Here is a 26,763-nt window from a genome sequence, read left to right on the forward strand (position 1 = left end):
TTCCTCTGTTTGGAAATTCTCCATCTGCTCTCCTTCTTTCTCGTCTACACTGGCGCTATCTTTAGGCTCCATAGATATTTCAAACTCAGTCTCTTCGATGCCAAACATTTCTTCTTTTCCCAAAATGACCTCTTCTCCCTCATCATAAAGGTAACGATATCCATGCATCTTACTCTCTCCATGTTCTTCCTCCTCATGTATACCTCTATGATTCCTGCGAGTTGAACCCATCTTTCTTCTCCTGGATTCTGATTGAGCACTTTTGTCATGACCCAAAGAGCAGTCTGAGGGGGTTGATTGTAAAAAGCAGGTCATATCCTCACTTTGTTCAGGTTCAAAGCTTTCTACATGGTCTGGTTGTCTAAAATGAGTTATATTTGCCATTACTATGTTTTCCTCAACTATCAGATCAACAAAGTCATGTTCATTTCTTTGGTGCAACGTTTCCTGATTGCCTGGACCAGTAGAGTTCATATCATCTTGCAATTCTGACTCATTTACAACAGGTTCAAGTTTCTCTTCACCTTCTCCTCTTTGGAGGATTATTGTGCTATTGAATGACTCAAACTTTTCTGTGTTGGTTAAAGTGTCTGACTCAAGGGATTGATCTAATGACTGTCTAGAGCTGAGAAATGTGGGGGACTCCACCTCGGCATGCTCACTTTCCTGCCTCCTCTCTTCCTCTTTCTTCAACTCCTCTGTTATGGGTTCAGCAGCGAATCCATGAACAACTTCTAACGCAAGGTCTAGGGGCAGATGCAAGAGTGATTCGGTTCCAAGAGTATCTTGAACTATTTCACTGCCATAACTAACCACAGTTTTAGTTCTAGGTTCAGTATCCTCACCAACTTCCTCTTTCCATCTGTCATCCGGTTGGTTGAGTGTGTTAGAAGCAAACAAAAGAAACTCACTTTGACTTCTGCTCTCAGTGTTCCTTTCACTTTCTTTAGGACCCAGGCACTCTTCTCCTTTGCTGTGGGACTCAGATTCCACAACTGCAATGGATGCCTGAAGTTCTAGTGATTGTTCTGTGTCTCCAGTTTTGGTGTCTTGTATCACCCCAAAGTCTGTCTCCTCTGGCTTTCTTTTATTCTGACGAGTAGACCCCATTTTCCTTCTCTTCCCTGCAGTGTCAAGTGATTTTAGAAGATATGGGTTTACAGGTTGAGACAGATGTGACTCTGTGACGTAATTTAATGGTGGATTATTTCTTTCTGTGTGTTGTTGTGTTATTGTTGATACGTTATCTGATGAGACAAGGTCCGTTTGGAGCATCACTGAAACTGAATCAGCCCCAACTTCAACTACTTTCCTTTCCTTTGACAACATTTGGGACCCATCATCATCTTTGTTGGTCTCATGTTCATCTTGATTCTGACGTGATGATCCCATTCTCACTTTTCTTGACTTCTTGCCAGACATGGTTCTTCAAAGTCCCTCCTATATCACGACACAGACAGTAGATTGTTAATCACTAAACCCCACTGCAATTAAAAGGCTTCCAGGGATTATATGCTCCTTGCATTTTTTACACAATAAAATGACTCACTGAAGGCACCACTAAAAGAATGTTGGCATCACTCTACCTTTTTAGAGACGTAGTCCAGCTATTTTGGATTTTTTTCTGTTGAAAAACAATATCCCACATATAAATACAGTCATGTACACACACTTTAGCGTAAAAAAAATGGTTTTGAGCAAAATAGTGTTTTATAGACACAAGTGCAAACTTCATGCAGTAGGCCAGGTTTCCCCAATAGGTGGCCCGTGGGTCAAATTGATTTTATTTGCACTCCAAGTTGTCTGAGCAACAAAACAAAAAAAGGAAATGAGCTCAAAGTGATTTTAATTTTGGAAATATGTTCCCAAGTATTCCCACGCATAAATAGAAATCATATGTGATTGTATCCAAATGTAATCAATGTTTGAAATGAGTCTGTTTTTGTCAAATAATATATCTGTTTGGGATTCTTGTGGTCAATTTGCAGTCCACAAATTATTTCTAACTGTTACTAGGTTTCCATCCAAAATGTTTATGCAAGTAAAGTACGTCAGATACATTTTTAATTACAGGCCTGATGGAAACTGATTTTTTTTCGGTAAACTTTACCTGCTGGGGCGGCAGGTACCCTAGTGGTTAGAGTGTTGGGCCAGTAACCGAAAGGTTGCTAGATGGGATCCCCGAGCTGACAAGGTAAAAATCTCTAGTTCTGCCCCTGAACAAGGCAGGTAACTGACTGTTCCTAGGCCATCATTGTAAATAAGAATGTGTTCTTAACTGACTTGCCTAGTTAAATAAATGTTGACAAGCAAACTTTTTTTTGTTATGTAGTTCTGCTAATACAGGACTATTTAAGGCCCAGTGCAGTGCTTTTATGTCACAGGGTGGTGAAAGTGCAAGGTGATGAGCTTGATGCTCCTTTCCAATAAATATCCAGGGTCTTATTCTGAGGGTTTTATTCTGGTGATATAATAATCGATGTTTAGCAGCCGTTTGACAATAAAAAATAATCTCGCTCTATTGTCCATAATAATAATCTCATCATGTTGGCTATACTGTATCTGGGCTCTACCCAATCATCAGTAGAGTTGAAAATGGCATGGAAACCCATTTAACTTTTTTTATTTGGTACATGGAAATAGTTTACTACGTCATTGGGCACAGCCTTGTATCTGCAACTAGTCAATTCGATGGAAACACATCTCGCATGGGAAAATATGAATATTGTTTTTATGCAGATTTTTTAATATTCGCATGAAAATCTGTCGCCAATTGGATGGGAACCTAGCCTGTAACCAGGTTTCCAGTTGTACTTGTTTGGGCTGGCTCGCTCTTGTGGTTTCTTCACGCACTCTCACTCTAAAGTAGTTCTCGCGCTGGCCTGCCTGGAAGTCACTGAATCAGTTGAATGAGAAAGCCAACTGAAAACTGAAGAGACCCACCATATAAACAAACTATTTTACACCTTATCATCACGGTGAGCAAGTTATAAGGCATAGGATATGAAACACTAAGTTAAGCGGAGTGTAATGATTGTGTAACAACCCTGGGTTTATAAGCGTGGATATTGACTCTGCCGTTCGAGCATGCTGTTGGGGCACATTCACAATAACAACCTTTCCTCAAAAACTTTTTGGGTGTGACACTGCCTGTCCAAATCAGATTCTATCTTCACTAGATTGTAGAATTCTATACTAGCACTCAATGTACAAAAATGTGTTTCGATATTTTTTCATTAACCTTCCGACTTGGTCAGAAACACAGGGGGACAGATGTGAGTACCAAAACAAGTTCTGTGAGCCGTAGCCAAATGCTATTAAATCTGGATGACTAAAATGACCTATTTTGAGACTTTGTATACTACTTTGTAGTAACAATAACATTACACTTGTCAAATATAAAGGTCAAATGTAGTCTTTACCTCATAATACACACATTCAAGATAAATATGAAAGTCGTTTTTTCATGCTCAGGTTGACCGTACTATGGAAATATGGAACTGCACTTCAAGGTTTCAGATTGCCTTCATTCTTCTCACCATACCCTAACCAGCTCCCATGTATGTTGTGGTTTTTCACTATGAGCTAGAGGTTTAAGCGGGTACAATACACTACTAGACCATGCATCTTGTGTTTTTTTCACTATGAGCTAGAGGTTTAAGAGGGTACAATACACTACTAGACCATGCATCTTGTGTTTTTTTCACTATGAGCTAAAGAGGTTTAAGAAGGTACTAGGCCTACGCTTTGCAATTGCAGAGCTAGTGGTCAATGTTGTCCATAAATTACATTTTTGGTCACTTTACCCAAAACAAACAGTGGGGCACAGACCACCATAATACATTGTAAACAACTACCATGCTTTCATGTTTCACTACATGCTGCTAGTACAAAACAATGGTATTTTGTTTTCATTGTACTTCCATGGTACATTTTTGTAAGGGAGAAAAGCCTCCCCACTTGTGCCATTTCACAGGGATATTTGGATTACATGATGTCCACAAAAGCTATGGAGAATATACAACATTTACATTAAATGCACAAATTAATAGTCAAGAGTTATCAATGTAAGTGATGCAAACAAAGGTTTACAACACCATTTTAAACACCTGCCTGATTCATAATTTCCTGTTTCCATATGAAAACCCACAAGAGTATCACACACAGAACATGACACTTAATCAGAATTTAAAAAATATGTTTTATATAAAATGTTCAAGAAACAAAGTTACTCGGTACCTGCCCTGATTCTCAACAAAATCTAGCTTTTTAAAGGTGAGTTTTTTTTTAATTCAACCAATAAAAGTATGTGCTGGAGTTTGTTGCTAAAACCATGTGATTGCAAATTATATGTATTATGAATTGTAATGCAGCAGTATTGTAGTAAATATGCATGTATAGATATATTTATAAAAGCCCAATAAAAATATATTTAAAGAAACCATGTCATTACTGTAATACCTAACATTTGCATTGGAATCTGCACATATACAAACCCTTGACATAACATATGCCTTGCTCTAACCATAATACAACATTTATGTACTCACCTCCAGAGTCCACTTGTGGCAAACTTTCATGTAAAATGTTCAGGAAATCATTTACCTCCTCCCAATACACCGTATGATGTCAATTGCTGGCTAGAATTATAGCATGTCATGTTTCATTCTTCTAAAACATTTTCCTATTTCTGCAACCGTGACCAAAGACTTCCTGTGTGACCAAAGACTTCCTGTGTAATTAACACCAACCCCTATGTTGAAACAAACTGAGCAAAAATTATCCTTCCCGGAAAATGCTTAACTTACAGCTTTGAGACATCTCTGGTCATGAGAACGTCACTGTAAATATGATATACGAAAGGTAAAACTCAACAATAAAAAATCTTTACCAACAACATAACTTGCTACCTGGGTTTGTGCAGCCAATATTGTGATGTACAGTGCCTTCACACCCCTTTACTTTTTCCATGTATTGTGTTACAGCTTGAATTTGAAATGTATTCAAATGTAGATGTGTCACTGGCCTACACACAAAACATGCATCTTGTTCGCAATAACACACTAAAGTAAAAGTGCCAAAAATGTGTCAAAGAACTTAATGCTTTGTATTCAGGACATAAAGTTATGTTTGGGGAATATCCAACAACACATCAGAGTACCACTTCAAATTTTAAGCATGGTGGTGGCTGCATCATGTTATGGGTATGCCCATCATCGGCAAGGACTGCATTTTTTTTTAGGTTAAAAATAAATGGAATAGGAGGAAACCTGGTTCAGTCTGCTTTCCAAAAGACAAATTCAACTTTCAGCAGGACAATAACCTAAAACACAAAGGCCAAATATACACTGTAGTTTCTTATCAAGACAACACAATGTTCTTGAGTGGCCTAGTCACAGTTCACTTAAATTTGCTTTAGAATCTACAGCAAAACTTGAAAATGGCTATCAATGATCAACAACCAACTTGACGGAGTTTGAATAATTTAAAATAGATAAATGTGCAAATATTGTACAATCCAGGTGTCCAAAGCTCTTAGACTTACCCAGAAAGAATCACAGCTGTAGTCGCTGCCAAAGGTGATTCTAACACATACTGACTCAGGGGTGTGAATATTTATTTAAATGGCATATTGCTGCATTTCATAAAGTTGTAAAAACATGTCTTTACAGGATATTGTGTATAGATGGGTGAGAACAAAACTAATTAATCCATTTTGAATACTTTCTGAAGGCTGAATGCACCTTCAACATATATTTGGGCCCATTATCCTTCATGTTAACTGGCATCATGTTTATAGTCAATCCTGGATGTGTGAAACATGTTCCTAACTAAAAGGAAATACCAAATGGAGCGTGCTATATATACACACACAAAAATAAAATATACACGACTGAATTAGCAGTGGGCATTGTTTCTCAACCTTACTTAACTATGACTTCGTTAAAGGGATTGCAAGTTAAAACTTACAATTTAAATATTAAGGTATATCCAGTGCATTGGGAAAGTATTCAGACGCCTTCCCTTTAGACATTGGTTACGTTACAGCCTTATTCTAAAATGGATTAAATACATTTTTGCTCCTCATCCAGCTACACACAATACTACATAATGACAAAGCAAAAACATGTTACGAAATGTCTGAAAATGTAAAAAAAAAAATAGAATTACATTTACACAACTATTTCAGACCCTTTGCTATGAGACTAAATTGAGCTCCGGTGCATCCTGTTTCCACTTGTGGTAAATTCAATTGATTGGACAGGATTTGGAAAAGGTACACACACCTATCTATATAAAAAGGTCCCACAGCTGACAGTGCATGTCAGAGCAAAACCAAGCCATGAGGTTGAAGGAATTGTTCGTAAAGCTCCGAGACTAGATTGTGTCAAGGCACAGATCTGCAGGGTACTAAATAAAATGTCTGCAGCATTGAAGTTCCCCCAAGAACACAGTGATCTCCATCATCCTTAAAATGAAGAGGTTTGGAACCAAGACTCTTCCTAGAGCTGGCTGCCTGGCCAAACTGAGCAAAAATCAGGAGAAGGGCCTTGGTCAGGGACGTGACCAAGAACCTGATGGCCACACTGACAGAGCTCCAGAGTTCTTCTGGAGAAAGAACCTTCCAGAAGGACAACCAACTCCGTAGCACTCCATCAATGGTAGTGGCCAGACAGAAGTCACATGACAGCCTGCTTGGAGTTTGCCAAAAGGCACCTAAAGGACTGAGCATGAGAAACAAGATTCTGGTCTGATGAATCCAAGATTGAACATGACGGCCTGAATGCTAAGCGCCAGGTCTAGAGGAAACCTAGCACCATGGGTGGCGGCAGCATATTGTGTGGATGTTTTTCAGTGGCAGGGACTAGGAGACTAGTCAGGATCGAGGGAAAGATTAAAGCGCAAAGTACAGAGATCCTTGATGAAAACATGCTCCAGAGCGCTCAGGACATCAGACTGGGGTGAAGGTTCACCTTCCAACAGCACAACAACCAAGTAAATATATATATATATATTTTTTTACAAATTAAATGTAACATTTAATACATTTGCAAACATTCCTAAAACCCTGTTTTTGCTTTGTCATTTTGGGGTATTGTGTGTCGATTGAGATTTTTTTAATACTCAGTTTCAGAATAAGGCTGTAAAGTAACAAAATGGAGAAAGTAAATGGTCTAAATACATTTTCAAATGCACTGTACTTGCAATGTGGGTAGAGCTCAACAAATCAGTCAGAATCAATTAAATATGCAGAAGTTAAAATGGGATGTACTCAAGCTGAGTTAGACAAATTTCCTCTTGAGGAACAATTTAATGACAGAACGGTTAAAGTGTAACTCAAAAGCTCTCTCATCCAAGAACAGTGTCACAATCAAAATTATACATCATTCAAAAATGCAAAAATGTATGCCCAGTGAAACATATAAACATTTGGTATTTAATCACTTCAAACAGTTTAACAGAAACAAATAAAGTAGTTATGTTATTCCCACATTGACAGATACTCCCATATTTAGGCTGGACTGAATGTTCAAAACCAACCCCTGCCCCTATTGGACAATGTGTTAGGTGTAGTTGGACAGTAAGTCAGTCATCTGTATGTTTAAACAAGTGAAAGAGACATTTGGTAGAATAAAGACAGTAATTTGAACTATACAGCTTTCAAAAACAGTTGTTTCACAGATGGACAGACATGGCTGTCTCACCTAAACACAAATCTAAAAAGGTTAATCATTTAAAAATGAAATGCACTCATACAGACCCTGATTCTATACAAGACATACTCAGGTTTGGACTGAGTTCAGACTGTCAGACACTCACTTTCTCTCAGCGGTCCTGGAGCGGCTGAAAAATAAACAAAATAAAGTTGTCAGAAACAAGAATAACTTGCACAATGCATTACTACAATCCATAGGCCTAAAATAATACAAGCCTATATAGGAAGACTCATGTCAATACACAGACGCCAGTGAACACGCACACACATTTACCTCCGAGACCTTGAGAAGGATCTTGAAGGTTTATGGTTCCTGTCTCTGGAGATAGACCTCTCTCTTCTTCGGTCTCTTGACAGAGACCTAGAGAGGAACAAGTTAGTGTTTCCAATGTACTGACATGTATTCAGATACCTCTCAGGATTATTACATTTGAAGAACTGTCACTTGAAATGTAAATGACTATTGTAGCTGTTTTTATGGAATATCTACATAGGCGTAGAGGCCCATAAATCAGCAACCATCACTCCTGTGTTCCAATGGCACGTTGTGTTAGCTAATCCAAGTTGATCATTTTAAAAGGCTAATCGATCATTAGAAAACCCTTCTGCAATTCTGTCAGCACAGCTGAAAACTGTTGTTCTGATTAAAGAAGCAATAAAACTGGCCTTTAGACTAGTTGAGTATCTGGAGAATCAGCATTTGTGGGTTCAATTACTGGCTCAAAATGGCCAGAAACAAATAACTTTCTTCTAAAACTGTAAATGAGAACTTGTTCAACTGGCCTACCTGGTGAAATATATATATATTTTTAAACTTGTCAGTCTATTCTTCTGAGAAATTAAGGATATTTCATGTGAGAAACTGCCAAGAAACTGAAGATCTCGTACAGCGCTGTGTGCTATTCCCTTCAAAGAACACCGCAAACTGTCTAACCAGAATAGTGGGAGGCCCCGGTGCACAACTGAGAAAGAGGACAAGTACATTAGAGTGTCTAGTTTGAGAAAGACGCCTCTCACGTCCTCAACTGGCAGCTTAATTTAAATAGTATCCGCAAAACACCAGTCTCAACGTCAACAGTGAAGAGGTGACGTTGGGATGCTGGCCTTCTAGGCCAGTTCCTCTGTCCAGTGTCTGTTCTTTTGCCCATCTTAATATTGTATTTTTATTGGCCAGTCTGAGATATGGCTTTTTCTTTGCAACTCTGCCTAGAATGCCAGCATCCCGGGGTCACCTCTTCACTGTTGAGACTGGTGTTTTGCGGGTACTATTTAAATTAAGATGCCAGTTGAGGACTTGAGGAAAAGTGCAAAATCAATCCCAGAACAACAGCAAAGGACCTTGAAGATGCTGGAGGAAACAGGTACAAAAGTACCTATATCCACAGTAAAACGAGTCCTATATCGACATAACTTGAAAGGCTGCTCAGCAAGGAAGAAGCCACTGCTCCAAAATCGCAATAAAGGCTGACTACCATTTGCAACTGCACGTGGGGAAAAAGATTGTACTTTGGTCTGATAAAACAAAAATAGAACTGTCTGACCATAATGGCCATTGTTATGTTTGGAGGAAAAAGGGCGAGGCTTGCAAGCCGAAGAACACCATCCCAACCATGAAGCACGGGGCGTCAGCATCATGTTGTGGGGGTGCTTTGCTGCAGGAGGGACTGGTGCACTTCACAAAATAGACGGCATCATGAGACAGGAAAATTGTGTGGATATATTGGGGCAACATCTCAAAACATCAGTCAGGAAGTTAAAGCTTGGTCGCAAATGGGTCTTCCAAATGGACAATGACCCCAAGCATACTTCCAAAGTTGTGGCAAAATGGCTTAAGAACAACAGTCACAGTATTGGAGTGGCCATCACAAAGCCCTGACCTCAATCCAATACATTTGTGAGCAGAACTGAAAGAGTGTGCGAGCAAGGATGCCGTCAAACCTGACTCAGTTACACCAGCTCTGTCAGGAGGAATGGGCCAAAATTCACCCAAAGTATTGCAGGAAGCTTGTGAAAGGCTACCTGAAACATTTGACCCAAATTTAACAATTTAAAAGGCAATGCTACCAAATACTAATTGAGTTAATGTGAACTTCTGACCAACTGGGAATGTGATTAAAGAAAAAAGCTGAAATAAATAACTACTATTATTCTAACATTTCACATTCTTAAAATTAAGTGATCCTAACTGACCTAAGACAGGACTTTTTTTTACTAGGGACAAATGTCAGGAATTGTGAAAAACCGAGTTTAAATGTAGATGTATAAGGTGTATGTAAACTTCCGACTTCAACTGTAAGAATTTCATTGTAAGTCTACCCCTGTTGTATTCGGCGCATGTTACTAATAAAATGTGATTTATTTTAGTTGTGAGTACTGGGTTGGTATTCCTGATTGTGCTTTCATCAGACATTACAGGACTCATGATCATGCATGTAAATAAGAAATAGCACCACGGTAGATTATTAAATAAACATTTACTACAGAAACTGTTGGCATTTAATTTTTTCCGCAGTACCGAAACAGAACCGTGATCCCATGGGTTTGGTGTACTGTTACAACCCTAATCTGTACTAGACTGATCTACTATTGGGTACAGATATATTTATATTTGTGAGGAAAACTATAGTTAGTTACAACACTGATTACATTGTAGGCTAGGGTAAAGAGGCACTTAGGCTCACCTGCTGTGACTGCGGCTGAAGCTTCTCCTCCTAGGAGAGCTGGAGGTGGATGGAGCAGGAAAAACATTTAATACAGTGCATAAAGGCATCACCGCCAATCAAATATGGCATTCCTTATCCCTGAAGAAACACCATTCCAATCATTTAACAATACCACACAGCCTTTCTCTTTCTGCAGACAGATCAGAATAGGACATCCTCTCCGCACCCCTGCTAGAGGACAGAATGCTTGGACAACCAACTGAGGTCAAAATGAGACCTCTTATAAAACCAAGTGAGAATTAATTAGAGAGAACATTTTTAAGTACAGGTCTGCAGACTTAAGCTACATACTGTACTGTTTTGTGGCATAGATGACATAGGGCACATTACCAATATTGGACCTCATACAGTTCATGCTAACCAGGGCAGCTCCAAGACCACAGAACTTGAGTTCAAGGATAAAAGCTTTTCATTTTTGATCTATGGGAGGGGGATTCAAGATTCTTATTATTGTACTCACAAGTTGATGTTTGAAACTAAATTCAAATGACAATTTCCATGACCGCCAATTTCATACCATCAAGCAGCTGTAAAACCAAACCTGTGGTAAGCATGACACTACAAAAAGCAGGAGAAAAGGAACTTACTATTTTTTCAGGTTTGGACACAAGATAGAAATGACGCAAGGAAGCCAGACTGATGGCGAGGGAGGTAGAATTTGCAGAGAGGATTTGCCACAAGTTGCAAGTGTTGGAGATATGAAGTTGGTTGGCTGGTGGGGGTACAGTAGTTGTAGATTTTCCCTGTCTTTTTGGGGTTAGCCGAGGGCTGCTGTGCTGCTTGTAGGTAGTTGTGTTGATAATTGGGGAAAGGAGTTAAAAATCGCTGATTGGTCGGAATTGTGAGGTGGGCTGTGACGATGCCGATCGGGTTAAGGTTGGAGGAGGCTGAGAGCTGCATGCTCAGGAACCAATAGGCTGGAACATGACTGGCCATGCCTGGGTCATGTGACACGGCACCAGCCAAGCTGATTGGGTGGGGCACGGTGCTGGCGCTGGTCAGTGGTCACATGATGCTGTAAGAGGACTAGTTGACTGTCTGAGAGGGTGGTGAGAAGAGGGATGGTGATGACTCTGCAACGGGGTTTATTTTTATTAATATAGATAGAATAAAATCAAACTGAGAAAAGTGAAACAAAACCAACATCCATATAGTAATCAAATAATCAAACAAGTGCCCCCTTTATTGAAATTGGTTCCAATTATCTAAAATGTAATTTCGAAAATGTATTGCCTAGATCTAAACAAATGATGCCTGAATTAAGCCTTTCAAAAATCACCTAAATTGTCACTGTTAAAAGGGGACCCAATCCCTATGATGAGTAAATTGACATTTCTCAGCTCTGATTGTGTCCATAGTAAAAAAAAAAAAAAAAGTTAACGTATCACAGCACTAACGAACCTACAGTGCAAGATTGTGTGTTAGGTCCAAGTGTGTTAGGTCCAAGTGTTTAAATTGAAATTATAGTACATATGGAACAGTTGGAAGTGAGGGAGATGTGATGGAAGGGCTTGGGGTTGACTGGTAAGGTAGGTGATAAACACTTGTAGGACTACATGTTAAAAGTGGGTGAGAATAAGTGGAGGTGAGAGATGATGTATTATACCGGCGTCTGACAGGCGGGCTCCCACGGCGCTTGCTGCTGTAGTCTTCACGTCCAGTGCGACGGCTCCAGGAGGGAGGAGGTCCACGGCTCCTCGAGCGTTTCTCCCCATTGGACAATTCAACTCTCACTCTGCAGCCACACAGCGTCCTGTTCACATGGAGCAATAGCAGAATCACAAGTTAAACTGGAATACTCTTTCAATGTTTGTATGTCATGAGCTTTGACCCAAATAATCAAGTGAATATCCCCTTGAGGCCTACCGTCCATCCAGTTCTCTCACAGCGTCGGTTGCATCTCTGGGATCCTCAAACTCGACAAAGGCAAAGCCTGGGGGGTTCCTGGCCACCCACACACTCCGCAAAGGGCCATAGTACCCAAACGCCCTCTCCAACTCAGTCTTGTTTCCACTGTTGCCCAAGTTCCCTACATACACCTTGCAATCCAGAGGACAATCTCTGAGATGAGCAGGTTCTGAGAGTGAAAGGTTAAAAAGGAAAATTAAATAATCTAGATGAGATCCAGTCATGCACAATTACATTAATTAATATATTATGAAATCCATATATCATAGCTAATTACCTCCCATCTCGACGGATCCTGGTTTCTTTGAAGAGCTGACGAAATAATAAATAAACTGGAACAAAAGAGGGAGTCTTGATTAGTTAGCTAGATACCAGACAAATTATAGTGTTTAGCCAACGTTAGCTAATATTAACATTAGGTTTCGACCATGCTACTTTGCTAAAAAAAAGTGCATGCATTTAATAATTACAGACAGTAAAAAAAAAAAAAAAAACACTTTTAATTGTATCACTCTAGTTAGTCAATTATGTTCATTGTTTGTTTCATTAGTTAGCAGCCACATTAGCCGTAGAGGCGCATCGGGGTTAGCAAGCTATCTAGCTGGCTTTTGTTGACGGTTCAATTTAACTGAAGATAAACTATTTTACAGTGCATGTTACTAAATCTTAAATTGTTTTCATTCCCAGTTCCATGAATCGAAATGTTACCAGTTATGTACTGGCCAAAGTCTCCGATTACAGCTAGCAGCAGAAGAGGTCCACAAGGCGTTCGAAAATGGCGTTGACCGGAAATAAATACTCTTACTAGCCAGTTTGTGACATAAATATTAGAGAAAGGCCTCATCCAGCAGACTGTCGACCAATCGCGCAGACGTTGTCATGCTGCGTCACGCGGTTTCTAAACTAATCGTCACGCAATCCCGTCTCAATGTAAGGGAATGAGTCGAGAAACCTGCCCGTTTTCCTTAAAAGTACGTATTGTCACGATTCCAAAGCTATATGATAGTACAGAGAACAAGTTAATTATCTCACATGTCGGAAAATATGTGTAATGTTGTACTTCTTGTTGACAAAATGCATACTAATGTTGGGTTTTCGAGCTAGCGCCCAATTGACTCCCATTCACTACTTGAAGGAGAGCTTTCTTTGCCTCATCGTCTCCCACAATGTACTATCAATTCAAGGGCTTGATTGGCATGGGAAACAAATGTTAACATTGCCGAAGCAAGTGAAGTAGGTAATAAACAAAAGTGAAATAAACAATACAAATGAACAGTAAACATTACACTCACAGAAGTTCCAAAATAATAAAGACATTTCAAATGTCATATTATGTATATATACACATAATAAAGCCCATTGAGGATGCATGGGCAACGTACACAATGGAGTTTTCCCATTTCCTCAAAAGTATATCTGCTGGGGTTAGTAAAGAAAGTGCTCTACCCATAGCCTATCGCCGTCTACTGGAGCGGAGTAGTATGGCTATACCGTCTCTGGTATGACTACATGAACAAGTATTTTTTTCTTCAATAAAAAGAGAGAGAGACCAATGATGTATACTGAGCAAAAATTGTAACGCGACATGTAAAGTTTGGTCCCATGTTTCATCAGCTGAAATTAAATATCCCATAAATGTTCCATATGCACAAAAAGCTTATTTCTCTAAAATGTTGTGCACAAATTTGTTTACATCCATTTTGGTAAGCATTTATCATTTACCAAGGTAATCCATCTACCTGACAGGTGTGGCATATGAAGAAGCTGATTAAACAACATGATCATAACACAGATACACCTTGTGCTGGGGACCAAAAAACTACATTTTGTCACACAACACAATGCCACAGATGTCTCAAGTTTTACGGGACCGTGCAATTGGCATGCAGACTGCAGGAATGTCCACCAGAGTGGTTTCCAGAGAATTGCATGTTCATTTCTCTACCATAAGCCACCTCCAATGTCATTTTAGGGAATTTGGCAATATGGCCAACTGGCCTCACAACCACATGTAACCACGCCAGCACAATTTACTGATTTCCTTCTATTACAGGGTATGTTATGTAGAATACATTAGTATTGTTTATCCAGCATTTATGACAGGGTTTCCCAAACTCGGTCCTGCAATTTATGCTTTGGCCGCAAATATGAGTATGGGATGAGTCAACAGCATTATTTGGGTATGAGTTAACAGAATATGGATTTTTAAAAGTGCGATTTTCACTGAACAGTTATTTTAACACAGTAATATAAGATTATATTTGATAATGCAAATGATGGGTCCTGGATGTTGATTGGCTGAAACAGCATTTCAGCCATGTGTATATCAGACAATATATATCTGGTATGACCCAACAATACTTGTTAACTTTTCTATTTATGTTGGTAACCTGTTTATGATAGGCACCTTGGGGGTTTGTGGTATATGGCCAATAAACTATCAAGTGAGTGCACACATAGTGGGTACCATACTGGCAATAAATTGTATCTACTTTCACACCTGAATGCAATTCAATGTTAACATGGGAAACACTGCAATGTTTTCTCAGAGGGACTAAGCCTCACACCAAAAGGCCTTTCTAAACTTACAATGTAATGGCTATAAAATAGAACAAGGCAACCATAAACATGTCATCCCCCACGAATGATGGAGCCAATTAGTGACAATTATTCTAATTTATGATGGGTGGATTAATGAGAGAGAGAAACAAACAATCAAGTGTTGCTGTTACTATAATTCCACCCTTGATCCAATTATTGTAATTTTATAAATGCTGGATGTTGATGGCAAGAAGCATCATTCATCCACGATTCGTCAATATGGGAAAACAGGGCAGGATATATGCTTGTTCAAAGTTTGGTGGGGGACAAAAGGTCAACTTTGCAGAAAATCTAATGTTCAGAGTTTATAGGTCCTTATGGGAAAGTTGTTTCTCATGAGGGACTCTATTTGCTGTATGTACAACATGTAATGACTATAGCTCAAACGGGACAGGAGATACGCTTGTTCAAAGTCTGGAATTTAAGTTGATTACTATAGACGCCCCTTGGGCCAATCAGTGTAATTTTGTAAATGCAGAATCTCAATGGCAAGACGCATCATTCAACCAAGTTTTGTCAAAATTGGGTCAGCAGTGTCTTAGATATAACTTGTGACGGACGTATTAACATATGGACGGAGACAGATCCATAGTATCCCTCTCGATTTCATCATGTGGTACTATCAGGATTCATGGAATCCCAACAAGCATCACCACTTGTAGCCTATAGGCTTTGGTTAAGTTCAGCTTGTTTGACCTAGTTTCTAATTACAAACATTACTCTGTCTTTGCCTTCCAATAAAACATACGCCCTTTCTTCTTTTCACTCATCTCCCTCTCCTACAGCCAGGTCCCTCCGTCTAACTTATTTAAACCACAAACATGGTGCTTAGCTTTGCCCTATTCATTAAAAAAACAGTGCTTAGTAGTTGACTCTGGCCCCCAGCTCAGAGCTCTAAGCTTTGAGATAATATCTAACGGAATGTGTGAATTAGAGCACAGCGCGGTTCAGCCAGACGACTTCCATGTTCCTCAACTATCACCCCCTCTGACCTCCGGAGGCCAAAAGTCCACAGCTAAAAAGGATTAGGACAGGAGGTTAAATGTATGGGGTTGCATAACACACATGCCTCGCTAACAAACAAAGAGCATTATGTTGCTCAGCTTTTATTTTGTTGTGGTGTTCATGTTTGAGTGAGAGTGCACTAGGCAACTTTTCTCACACTATGGGCGAACAAAATCCAACAAAATGTCTTGTGTCTGTGGTTCAAATGTTTTGTTGTTTTCGTTGTTGTTGCTCTTCTTCGCCTGTGACACAGAATTCTCTTTTAGCTTAAATAAAACATCTTATTTTTTTCTTCCGACCACTCAGGGCAGTGTTTTTCAATCAGATTAGTGCAGCACATTCTGTTCTGTTTCACTTCCTGATGACTCGGTATCCTTGCATGAACCCGCCCTCGTACTTGCAGTTAGAACACACACACACCCACACACGCACACACGCACACACAGACACACTCTCTCTCTCTTTCTGATAATAGTGGCATTGAATTCTAGAGTCTGTTTGGAGGAGAATATATATTATTTTCAGAACAAGTACTGTTTTTCTGGAAGATAAGCAAAATGATAGTTCAGCAATAATACAATAATTCCTTAAAATCTAAAAAATAAGTATAATTACACTTTTGTATAAATACATATACTACCGATCCAAAGTTTGGGGTCACTTAGACATTTCCTTGTTTTTGAAAGAAAAGCATTTTTTTGTCCATTAAAATAACATCAAATTGATCAGAAATACAGTGTAGACATTGTTAATGTTGTAAATGACTATTGTAGGTGGAAACGGCTGATATTTTATGGAATATCTACATAGGTGTACAGAGGCCTAATATACCACGAACGTGGTGACATATTGGCCATATACGACAAACCCCCAAGGTGTCACGCCGTGACCTTAGAGATCTTTCTCTATGTTTGGTTAGGTCAGGGTGTGACTCGTGGGAAATTCTATGTCTTCTGTTTCTTTGTTTTTGGCCGAGTGTGGTTCCCAATCAGAGGAGGCAGCTGTCTATCGTTGTCTCTGATTGGAGATCATACTTAGGCAGCCCTTTTTCCCACCATTAGGTCGTGGGATCTTGTTTTCTGTTTAGTGTCTGAGCCTGACAGAACTGTGCGCTTTTGGTTTTTTGATTTTGTTTGGTGTCATCAATAAAGTTAAGATGTATGCCTACCATGCTGAGCCTTGGTCTCCTACCAATGAGAGCTGTTACACAAGGTGCCTTATTGCTATTATAAACTGGTTACCAACATAAGTAGAAAAGTTAACAAGTATTGTTTAACTTTTGAACGGTAGTGTATATATTCACAATTGCACATACTAAAAAATACAAAATGCTGTGTTAGGAAAAAACAACCGAACACCCCAGAACAAAGTAATTTTTTGGAATGAGTTCTGGTGAGCAATGCGCAATGTCACCATTTGTGTATAGGTGTAGTGTTAGTAACCTTTATTTAACTAGGCAAGTCAGTTAAGAACAAATTCTTATTTACAATGACGGCCTACACCGGCCAAACCCAGACAATGATGGGCCAATTGTGAGCCGCCCTATGGGACTCGCCAGTTGTGATACAGCCTGGATACCTAGGAAACTAAACCAGCAGTAGGCATTGCAGAACAAAAACAGGACAGGGGAAATAAAGCACTTTATTGGACTGACTGACTAATGCCCTGACTCCTTTTACCTGAGGGATATGAAACAGATCAAGTATAGCCCTGATGTTACCTAGTCCAGTAAATTGTTGAATGTGTCCTAGTAGAGCAACAGAATATGTTCATGCTCGATTAACTTACTTTCCAACATATGAAGAGACAGTGACTACGATGGATGGGAAAAACTTGCAGAAATAGTGCCAGAGGATTATGATTAATACTCATAATAAATGATATCAAAATTGTTATTTATTTTTAATCAGAAACCTGAATGTGCTCATTCTATGATAGCATGTAGCCTAGTGGTTCCTCATGAAACTAGAACAATAAAAAAATATTTTCACTAAATGTAATCCTTTGGTGGAAGGATTGTCAACATATATTTGATATTATATATTAAAGCATAATTGAGAAATAATGAATTGAAGATGGAATATTTGTGACATTTTGGCCTTACCCATGCCTTCTTTAATAGCTCAGAATCCCCCATACGATTGTCAAACTTTTGCCTGCCGACAGTATTAGCACCTCTGAAAAGTGTCGGCAGTCAATCTATTTTGTGTTCACAGAGCAAAGACCTCTGAAGTCATCAGCCACTCAGCCTTGTTAATATACTCCAAACCAGAAGGTGGCAGTAGCGTTGTTTGGCAATTGCATGTCTGTGTTTGTTGCTTAGTTTATGGTCTGTTGCTATTTTGTTGAAAGCACTTATTGATACTAGCCAGATGGCCACAGCTAGGGCTGTTATGGTGACCTTATTACTGCTACACCAGCAGTCAGGAGTCATGACCGCAGTCAAATTCCACGTGACCATTCGGTCAGGGTAACTAGGCTTCTCCAAAACTGTGCTCTGATGCCTCTGAAGGTCATTAGTAGCCTACCAAACTTGCTGACGGCCAGTCACCAATGATCACTCTGACATCAATGCAAATACAATCTAAAATCTAATCAAAATCTTCATGAGAGCCCTAGCATTCAGAGTTTGAGTGGAATAGGATCGATTACCTGTTGTGCAGCGAAAGCCAGCTCCTCATAACTGGTTGATGCATGTAATAAATAAGTGCAACATTTATATAGGCTATACTATGCAATTGCGTGAGAAAACAGTTTTGATGACCTCTATCGAAAAGAGGAGGATCCCATGAGCTTTCTATAGGATAGGCCTATAGAGGAGCCTACTGGCTAGCATGAAAATTAACCGTGGGAAAATAGTCCTCCATTTGCTATTCAAGTGCATATAGAAGGCATGTTTTTTATACCCCTGTTCTGACAGGTGTATGATACTGGCACATTCTAAATCAAAACTAATTTCACACATATTATTTAGTATATGCAAATACAAGACAGTGCAAATCATAGTCACATGCATCATGTAGCTTAACCCATAGGCCTACAGTTGAAGTCGGAAGTTTACATACACTTAGGTTGGAGACATTAAAACTCATTTTTCAACCACTCCACAAATTTCTTGTTAACAAACTATAGTTTTGGCAAGTCGGTTAGGACATTTACTTTGTGTAATTTGTTCAACAATCGTTTACAGACCGATTATTTCACTTATAATTCACTATCACAATTCCAGTGGGTCAGATGTTTACATACTGTCACGCCCTGACCTTAGTTATCTTTGTTTTCTTTAGTATTTTGGTTAGGTCAGGCTTTGACGAGGGTGGTTTGTTAGTTTTTGTATGTCTAGGGTTTTTTGTAAGTCCAGGTGGTTATATGTCTATGGTTGCCTGAATTGGTTCTCAATCAGTGGCAGCTGTTTATCGTTGTCTCTGATTGGGGACCATATTTAGGTAGCCATATTCCTTGGGTATTTTGTGGGTTCTTGGTCTATGTTTAGTTGCCTGTCTGCGTCATGGAAAGTTTTGATAGTTTGTTCAGAGGTCTTTCTTTTATTATAGAAGAATGTACGCTTACTACGCTGTGCCTTGGTCTCCTCTATACACCGAGCGTGACACATACACTAAGCTGACTGTGCCTTTAAACAGCTTGGAAAATTCCAGAAAATTATGTAATGGCTTTAGAAGTTTCTGATAGGCTAATTGACATAATTGGAGTCAATTGGAGGTGTACCTGTGGATGTATTTTAAGGCCTACCTTCAAACGCATTGCATCTTTGCTTGACATAATGGGAAAATCAAAAGAAATCAGCCAAGACCTCATAAAAAAATTGTAGACCTCCACAAGTCTGGTTCAACCTTGGGAGCAATATCCAAATGCCTGAAGGTGACACGTTCATCTGTACAAACAATAGTACACAAGTATAAACACCATGAGACCACGCAGCCGTCATACAGCTCAGGAAGGAGGCGCGTTATGTCTCCTAGAGATGAACATACTTTCTTACTCTCTTCTCTCTATACATCAATGATGTCGCTCTTGCTGCTGGTGATTCTCTGATCAACCTCTAAGCAGACGACACCATTCTGTATACCTCTGGACCTTCTTTGGACACTGTTAACTAACCTGCAGATGAGCTTCAATGCCATACAACTCTTCTTCCATGGCCTCCAATTGCTCTTAAATGCAAGTAAAACTAAATGCATGCTATTCAACCGATCGCTGCCCGCACCTGCCCGCCCGTCCAGCATCACTACTCTGGATGGTTCTGACTTAGGTATTTGTAGTTGTCCACATATTCTAGGTGTCTGGTTAGACTGTAAACTTTCCTTCCAGACTCGCATTAAGCATCTCCAGGCCTTCTTTAATACATCTAGAATCGGCTTCCTATTTCGCAACAAAGTATTCTTCACTCATGCTGCCAAACATACCCTCGTAAAACTGACCAGCCTACTGATCCTCGACTTTGGCGATGTCATTTACAAAACAGCCTCAAACGCTCTACTCAACAAAGTGGATGCAGTTTATCACAGTGCCATCTGTTTTGTCACCAAAGCCCCATATACTACCCACCACTGCGACCTGTACGCTCTCGTTGGCTGGCCTTCGCTTCATACTCGCCGCCAAACCCACTGGCTCCAGGTCATCTACAAGTCTCTGCTAGGTAAAGCCCCGCCTTATCTCAGCTCACTGGTCACCATAGCAGCACCCATCCGTAGCACGCGCTCCAGCAGGTATATCTCATTGGTCACCCCCAAAGCCAATTCTTCCTTTGGCTGCCTTTCCTTCCAGTTCTCTGCTGCCAATGACTGGAACAAACAGCAAAAATCACTGAAGCTGGAGACTCACTTTCTCCTGACTCTGAAAAACACCAAAAGAAAGATGCCCAGGGTACCTGCTCATCTGCATGAACGTGCATGCTTAGGCATGCTGCAAGGAGGCATGAGGACTGCAGATGTGGCCAGGGCAATAAATTGCAATGTCTGTACTGTGAGATGCATTAGACAGCTCTACAGGGAGACAGGACGGACAGCTGATCGTCCTCGCAGCGGCAGACCACGTGTAACAACACCTGCACAGGATCTGTACGTCCGAACATCACACCCGCGGGACAGGTACAGGATGGCAACAACAACTGCCAGAGTTACACCAGGAACGCACAATCCCTCCATCAGTGCTGACTGTCTGCAATAGGCTGAGAGAGACTGGACTGAGGGCATGTAGGCCTATTGTACGGCAGGTCCTCCTCAGATCATGTGACCACTTAGATTGCACACAGGTGGACTTTATTTAACTAATTATGTGACTTCTGAAGGTAATGGGTTGCACCAGATCTTATTTAGTGGCTTCATAGCAAAGGGGGTGAATACACATGCACGCACCACTTTTCTTTTTTTCCTTCTTTTTTGTTGTTGAAAGAAGTTGTTTTTTTCATTTCACTTCACCACTTTGGACTATTTTGTGTATGTCCATTTACATGAAATCCAAATAAAAATTATTTAAATTACAGGTTGTAATGCAACAAAATAGGAAAAACGCCAAGGGGAATGAATAATTTTGCAAGGCACTGTAGCTTATATATTTGACCTATATTTAGCCTTTATATTTCATCCATACTGAGGCCTAGGTCTATAAGGCCTAGGCCATAGCCTAAACGTAGGTTTTTGGGCTAACCTCCTCATCATTGCTTCAATTAGCCTAAATGCTGATAAGCAGGACTCTAGGGATCAACAAAATATCAGTCTAATATGGAGAAATGAGAATCAATCACTATGTTCCTCAAGTATTATAACAACATGTCTTAACCAATGTTTTAAAAACATATGTCTTATAGATGAATTGCCTTACACTATCTTTTAGGAAAACCCACAGAATAGAGCCCATTACCAGAGAGAACTCCAATACATTATTAGAAGTGAAATCAGTAGGCTGTTTGAGGAACTACAGAATGACCTGTGATTCAACTGTAACTGGCAGAGGACATTTGTTGCTAGTTTATACTGCATGTATGTCATGTAGGTAAATTATAGTGTATATCATGTCAGGTGTTTCTCAACTAGGCTATATAATCCAAATAAACATAAAAATATCAGGTGTGATTTAAAGGTATATATCACCTTCATAATTTGTGAATCTTGTAGAATTTATGTACAATGTAGAATTAAAAAAGAAATCTATTCAAAATAAACAACAGAAATACATTATTTACATACAGTACCCGTCAAAAGTTTGAACACACCTACTCATTCAAGGTTTTTCTTTATGTTTGCTATTTTCTACATTGTAGAATAATAGTGAAGACATCAAAACTATAAAATAACACATATGGAATCATGTAGTAACCAAAAACATGTTCAACAAATAAAAATATATTTTATAATTTAGATCCTTCAAAACAGTCACCCATTGCCTTGATGACAGCGTTGCACACTCTTGGCATTCTCTCAACCAGCTTTACCTGGTCTTGAAGGTGTTCCCACATATGCTGAGCACTTGTTGGCTGTTTATCCTTCTCTCTGCCGTCAAACCATCTCAATTGGGTTGAGGTCGGGTGAATGCGGATGCCAGGATATCTGATGCAGCACTCAATCACTCTCCTTCTTGGTCAAATAGCCCTTACACAGCCTGGAGGTGTGTTGAGTCATTGTCCTGTTGAAAAACAAGTGATAGTCCCATTGGGAAGGGATGGCGTATTGTTGCAGAATGCTGTTGTAGCCATACTGGCTAAGTGTGCCTTGAATTTGAAATAAATCACAGACAGTGTCACCAGCAAAGCACCGTCACATTATAACTCCCCCTCCATGCTTCACGGTGGGAATCACACATGCAGAGATCATCTGTTCACCTACTCTGCATCTCACAAAGATACACAAAGATACTTTTAGTTGCAGCAATTCGACCATGAAGGCCTGTTTCACGCAGTCTCCTCTGAACAGTTGATGTTGAAATGTGTCTGTGCAGAGATATTACTTGAACTCTGCATTTATTTGGCTGCATTTATTTGGGCTGCAATCTGAGGTGCAATTAACTCTAATGAACTTATCCTCTGCAGCAGAGGTAACTCTGGGTCTTCCTTTCCTGTTGCGGTCCTCATGAGCGCTTGATGTTTTTTGCGACTGCAGTTGAAGAAACTTTCAAAGTTCTTGAAATTTTCCAGATTGACTGACCTTCATGTCTTAAAGTAATGATGGACTGTCATTTCTCCTTGTTTATTTGAGATGTTTTTGCCATAATATGGACTTGGTCTTTTACCAAATAGGTCTATCGTCTGTATACAACCCCTACCTTGTCACAACACAACTGACTGGCTCAAACGCATTAAGAAGGAAAGAAATTCCACAAATAAAATTTTAACAAGGCACACCTATCAAAGCACAAGGCAAGACCCACATTCAGACACAGGAGGCAGATGGTTGGAGTCTTACAATGTTTTTTAATCCAAAGGGGTAGGCAAGAGAATGGTCATGGACAGGCAAAAAGGTCAAAACCAGAACACAGTCGAGAGTGGCAGACAGGCTCTCGTGGTCAAGGCAGGCAGAATGGTCAGGCAGGCGGGTACAAAGTAGAAAAACTGTCAAGGGTCATAACCGGGAGGACTAGGAAAAGGAGAATGCAAAAAGCAGGGAAAAGGAAAAAATGCTGGTTTACTTGGAATCATACAAGACGACCTGGCACAAAGAGGCAGGAAACACATGGATAAATACACTGGGGAAAATAAGCGACACCAGGAGGGGTTGGAGACAATCACAAGAACAGGTGAAACAGATCAGGGCGTGACGACACCTGTTCATTGAATTGCATTCTAGGTGACTACCTCATGAAGCTGGTTGAGAGAATGCCAAAGGTGTACCTAGGTGTCATCAAGGAAAAGGGTGGCTTCTTTGAAGAATCTCAAATATAAAATGTATTTTCATTTGTTAAACACTTTGTTACTCCATGATTCCATATTTGCTATTTCATAGTTTTGATGTCTTCACTACTATTCTACAATGTAGAAAATAGTACAAATAAAGCAAAACCCTTGAAGGAGTAGATGTGTCCAAACTTTTGACTGGTACCGTAAGTATTCAGACCCTTTGCTATGAGTGTCGAAATTGAGCTCAGGTGCATCCTTTTTCCATTGATCACCCATGAGATGTTTCTACAACTTGATTGGAGTCCACCTGTGGTAAATTCAATTGATTGGACATGATTTGGAAAGGCACACACCTGTCAATATAAGGTTCCGCATTTGACAGTTCATGTCAGAGCAAAAACCAATCCATGAGGTCAAAGGAATTGTCCATAGAGCTCTGAGACAGGATTGTGTCAAGGCACAGATCTGGGGAAGGGTACCAAGACTCTTCCTAGAGCTGTCTGCCCGGCCAAACGGAGCAATCGCGGGAGAATGGCCTTGTTCAGGAAGGTGACCAAGAACCAGATGCTTACTCTGACAGAGCTCTGGAGTTCCTCTGTGGAGATGGAAGAACCTTTCAGAAGGACAACCATCTCTGCAGCACTCCACAAATCAGGCCCCTATGGTAGTGGCCAGACGGAAGCCACTCCTTAGTAAAAGGCACATGACAGCCCGCTTGGAGTTTGCCAAAAGGCATGTATGACTCTCAGACCATGAGAAACAAGATTATCTGGTCTAATGAAACCAAGTTTAAACTCTTTGACCTGAATGCCAAGCGTCACGTCTGGAGGAAACCTGGCACCATCCCTATGTTGAAGCATGGTGGTGGCAGCATCATGCTGTGGGGAAGTTTTTCAGCTGCAAAAAAATGGGAGACTAGTCAGGATCGAGGGAAAGATGAACAGAGAAAAGTACAGAGAGATCCTTGATGAAAACCTGCTCCAGAGTACTCAGGACCTCAGACTGGGGCGAAGGTTCACCTTCCAACAGGACAACGACCCTAAGTACACAGCCAAGACAACGCAGGAGTGGCTTCGGGACAAGTCTCTGAATGTCCTTGAGTGTCCCAGCCAGAGCCCGGAATTGAACCTGATCGAACATCTCTGGAGAGACCTGAAAATGGCTGTGCATCCAACCTGACAGACCTTGAGAGGATCTGCAGAGAAAAATGTGAGAAACTCCCCAAATACAGGTGTGCCAAGCTTGTAGCATCATACCCAAGAAGACTCAAAGCTGTAATCGCTGCCAACGGTGATTCAACAAAGTACTGAGTAAACGGTCTGAATACTTATGTAAATGTGATATTTCAGGTTTATTTTTTGCTTTGTCATTGTTTTTGCTTTGTCATTATGGGGTATTGTGTGTAGATTGATGAGGGGAAAACAACTATTTAATCAATTTTAGAATAATGCTGTACATAAAAAATGTGGAAAAAGCCAAGGTGTCTCTGTACTTTCTGAATGCACTGTATGCACGGTATAGGTTAAATCCCCCCAAGTATTGAAAGGTTGTTCACACAGGCCTACCTGAAATAGATACATATATATACTGCATGTAATTGAGGAGGTATTCATTGACGAGAACCAAAGTTAATGTGCAGAGCACAGGGAACAAAGTGACATCTACTGATCCAATTTCCAACTTGGCACTTATGAGGTACTTGATGGAATATATCATAAACTAACATAACAGAATTGTCCTGCTCATTGAGGACTTGGTCTACTTCCAAAAACAGATGTATATGTCAGTCTCCTTGTACAACACAGAAGGAAGTGTAAATATAGATGTTATTCATTCTCATGGCTGCTCAAGTGTAATAGCTTAAGAACTTATGTTGTTGATAGTTAATTTGAAAAATAAAATGCCCATTACAAGCATTTAATGCATTGCATGTAGTATGTATGTTTTACAATGTGTAATTGTATCCATTTCATAGGCTATTACAGTAGGGTTATACTACACGTAATCCTTACTGATGACAACCTATAGGATTGGTGGTATTTTGTGACCTGAAAGCTTAAGTAACATACATCATGTCCCTGAGAGAGCTATTGAGCATGATTTGATAGCGTCAATGTGTATCCTTGAAATATAAGAAAAACATCAACAACATACACTAGCATAAAGGCCTAGTTTTTAGCCTAGGGCCTATAACATATTGTGCATTAGGCTACACCACACTTGGTAAAACTGCCAATCTTGGTTTATGAAACACAAATAGGACTATATGATTGGAGCACTGAGGTAAACTAACTAGAAACGTTATATATTGTTCATATATTATTCATATTTTGGTACATTTGATTGTTATTAGTCCAAAACATGGTTTACACAAAGGCCCTTGATTACGAGGCCTAAATATATGACTGGATTCTGCTTTGTAAAAAATACAAAAATAAAATGAGTCTAAAAAGAAACCCCCCAAATACATTTTCAATCTGTCAAATTTTATAATAAATGTCTCATGTGCTTGATTACTCTAATGAATTGTGGCTGACAATCAATGCTCCAAATAACCTGCTTGTTGTTATGATGATTAAGATGTGAAAATGACTATGTAAATATTATTCACCCCCAAAAAATATTGAATTTAGCCAACATAGCAAATTGAATGACATTTAATTCCACATCTCATTATTAACCTAGGCAGCCAGTATGTTACTTGATAAATTATTCCATTCAATATGGCGTAGCCTAACTATCTTTCCTCCAGTAAAGCATTGAACACTTCTGAAACGCAAAGTTCATCTGTGTACTTACTGTTCCGTTTATTGGAGCTGAGCTGTTCTCGAGGACAGAGTGAGTACACTGCTGTACAGGCTGTTCCTGGTAATTGCGCTGCGCTGCGCTGCGCGAGCTGCGGCGGCGCTCGGAACAGAACGGGTTACAGGGTCAGGGTGTCTGCTAGAACAGTGTGTCCT

The 26,763-nt window shown here is 39.9% G+C and overlaps 1 protein-coding gene across 4 annotated transcripts; it reads right to left on the bottom strand.

Moving 5' to 3' along the window:
* Positions 1-7,279: 7,279 nt before the first annotated feature.
* Positions 7,280-26,748, bottom strand: LOC118370841 (serine/arginine-rich splicing factor 3-like). Of its 4 annotated transcripts, XM_052473717.1 has the most exons (8): positions 26,603-26,746; positions 22,406-22,596; positions 12,626-12,680; positions 12,307-12,517; positions 12,047-12,193; positions 10,399-10,437; positions 7,992-8,078; positions 7,280-7,845 (listed from the first exon to the last, which is right to left on the bottom strand). In XM_052473717.1, exons 2-8 carry the CDS (start codon positions 22,427-22,429, stop codon positions 7,818-7,820), a joined length of 591 nt encoding a protein of 196 aa, XP_052329677.1. In that variant the 5' UTR covers positions 22,430-22,596; positions 26,603-26,746; the 3' UTR covers positions 7,280-7,817. The 4 variants fall into 4 exon arrangements, 3 of the variants coding, with proteins under 3 accessions (XP_052329677.1, XP_035611918.1, XP_035611917.1); XM_035756025.2 differs by lacking the exon at positions 22,406-22,596 and having other exon boundaries at positions 26,603-26,748; XM_035756024.2 differs by lacking the exons at positions 22,406-22,596; positions 26,603-26,746 and adding an exon at positions 13,057-13,192.
* Between the last annotated feature and the right edge of the window lie 15 nt (positions 26,749-26,763).

This window comes from Oncorhynchus keta, chromosome 21 (genome assembly GCF_023373465.1).
Source record: "Oncorhynchus keta strain PuntledgeMale-10-30-2019 chromosome 21, Oket_V2, whole genome shotgun sequence".
Classification (NCBI taxonomy): Eukaryota; Metazoa; Chordata; class Actinopteri; order Salmoniformes; family Salmonidae; genus Oncorhynchus; species Oncorhynchus keta.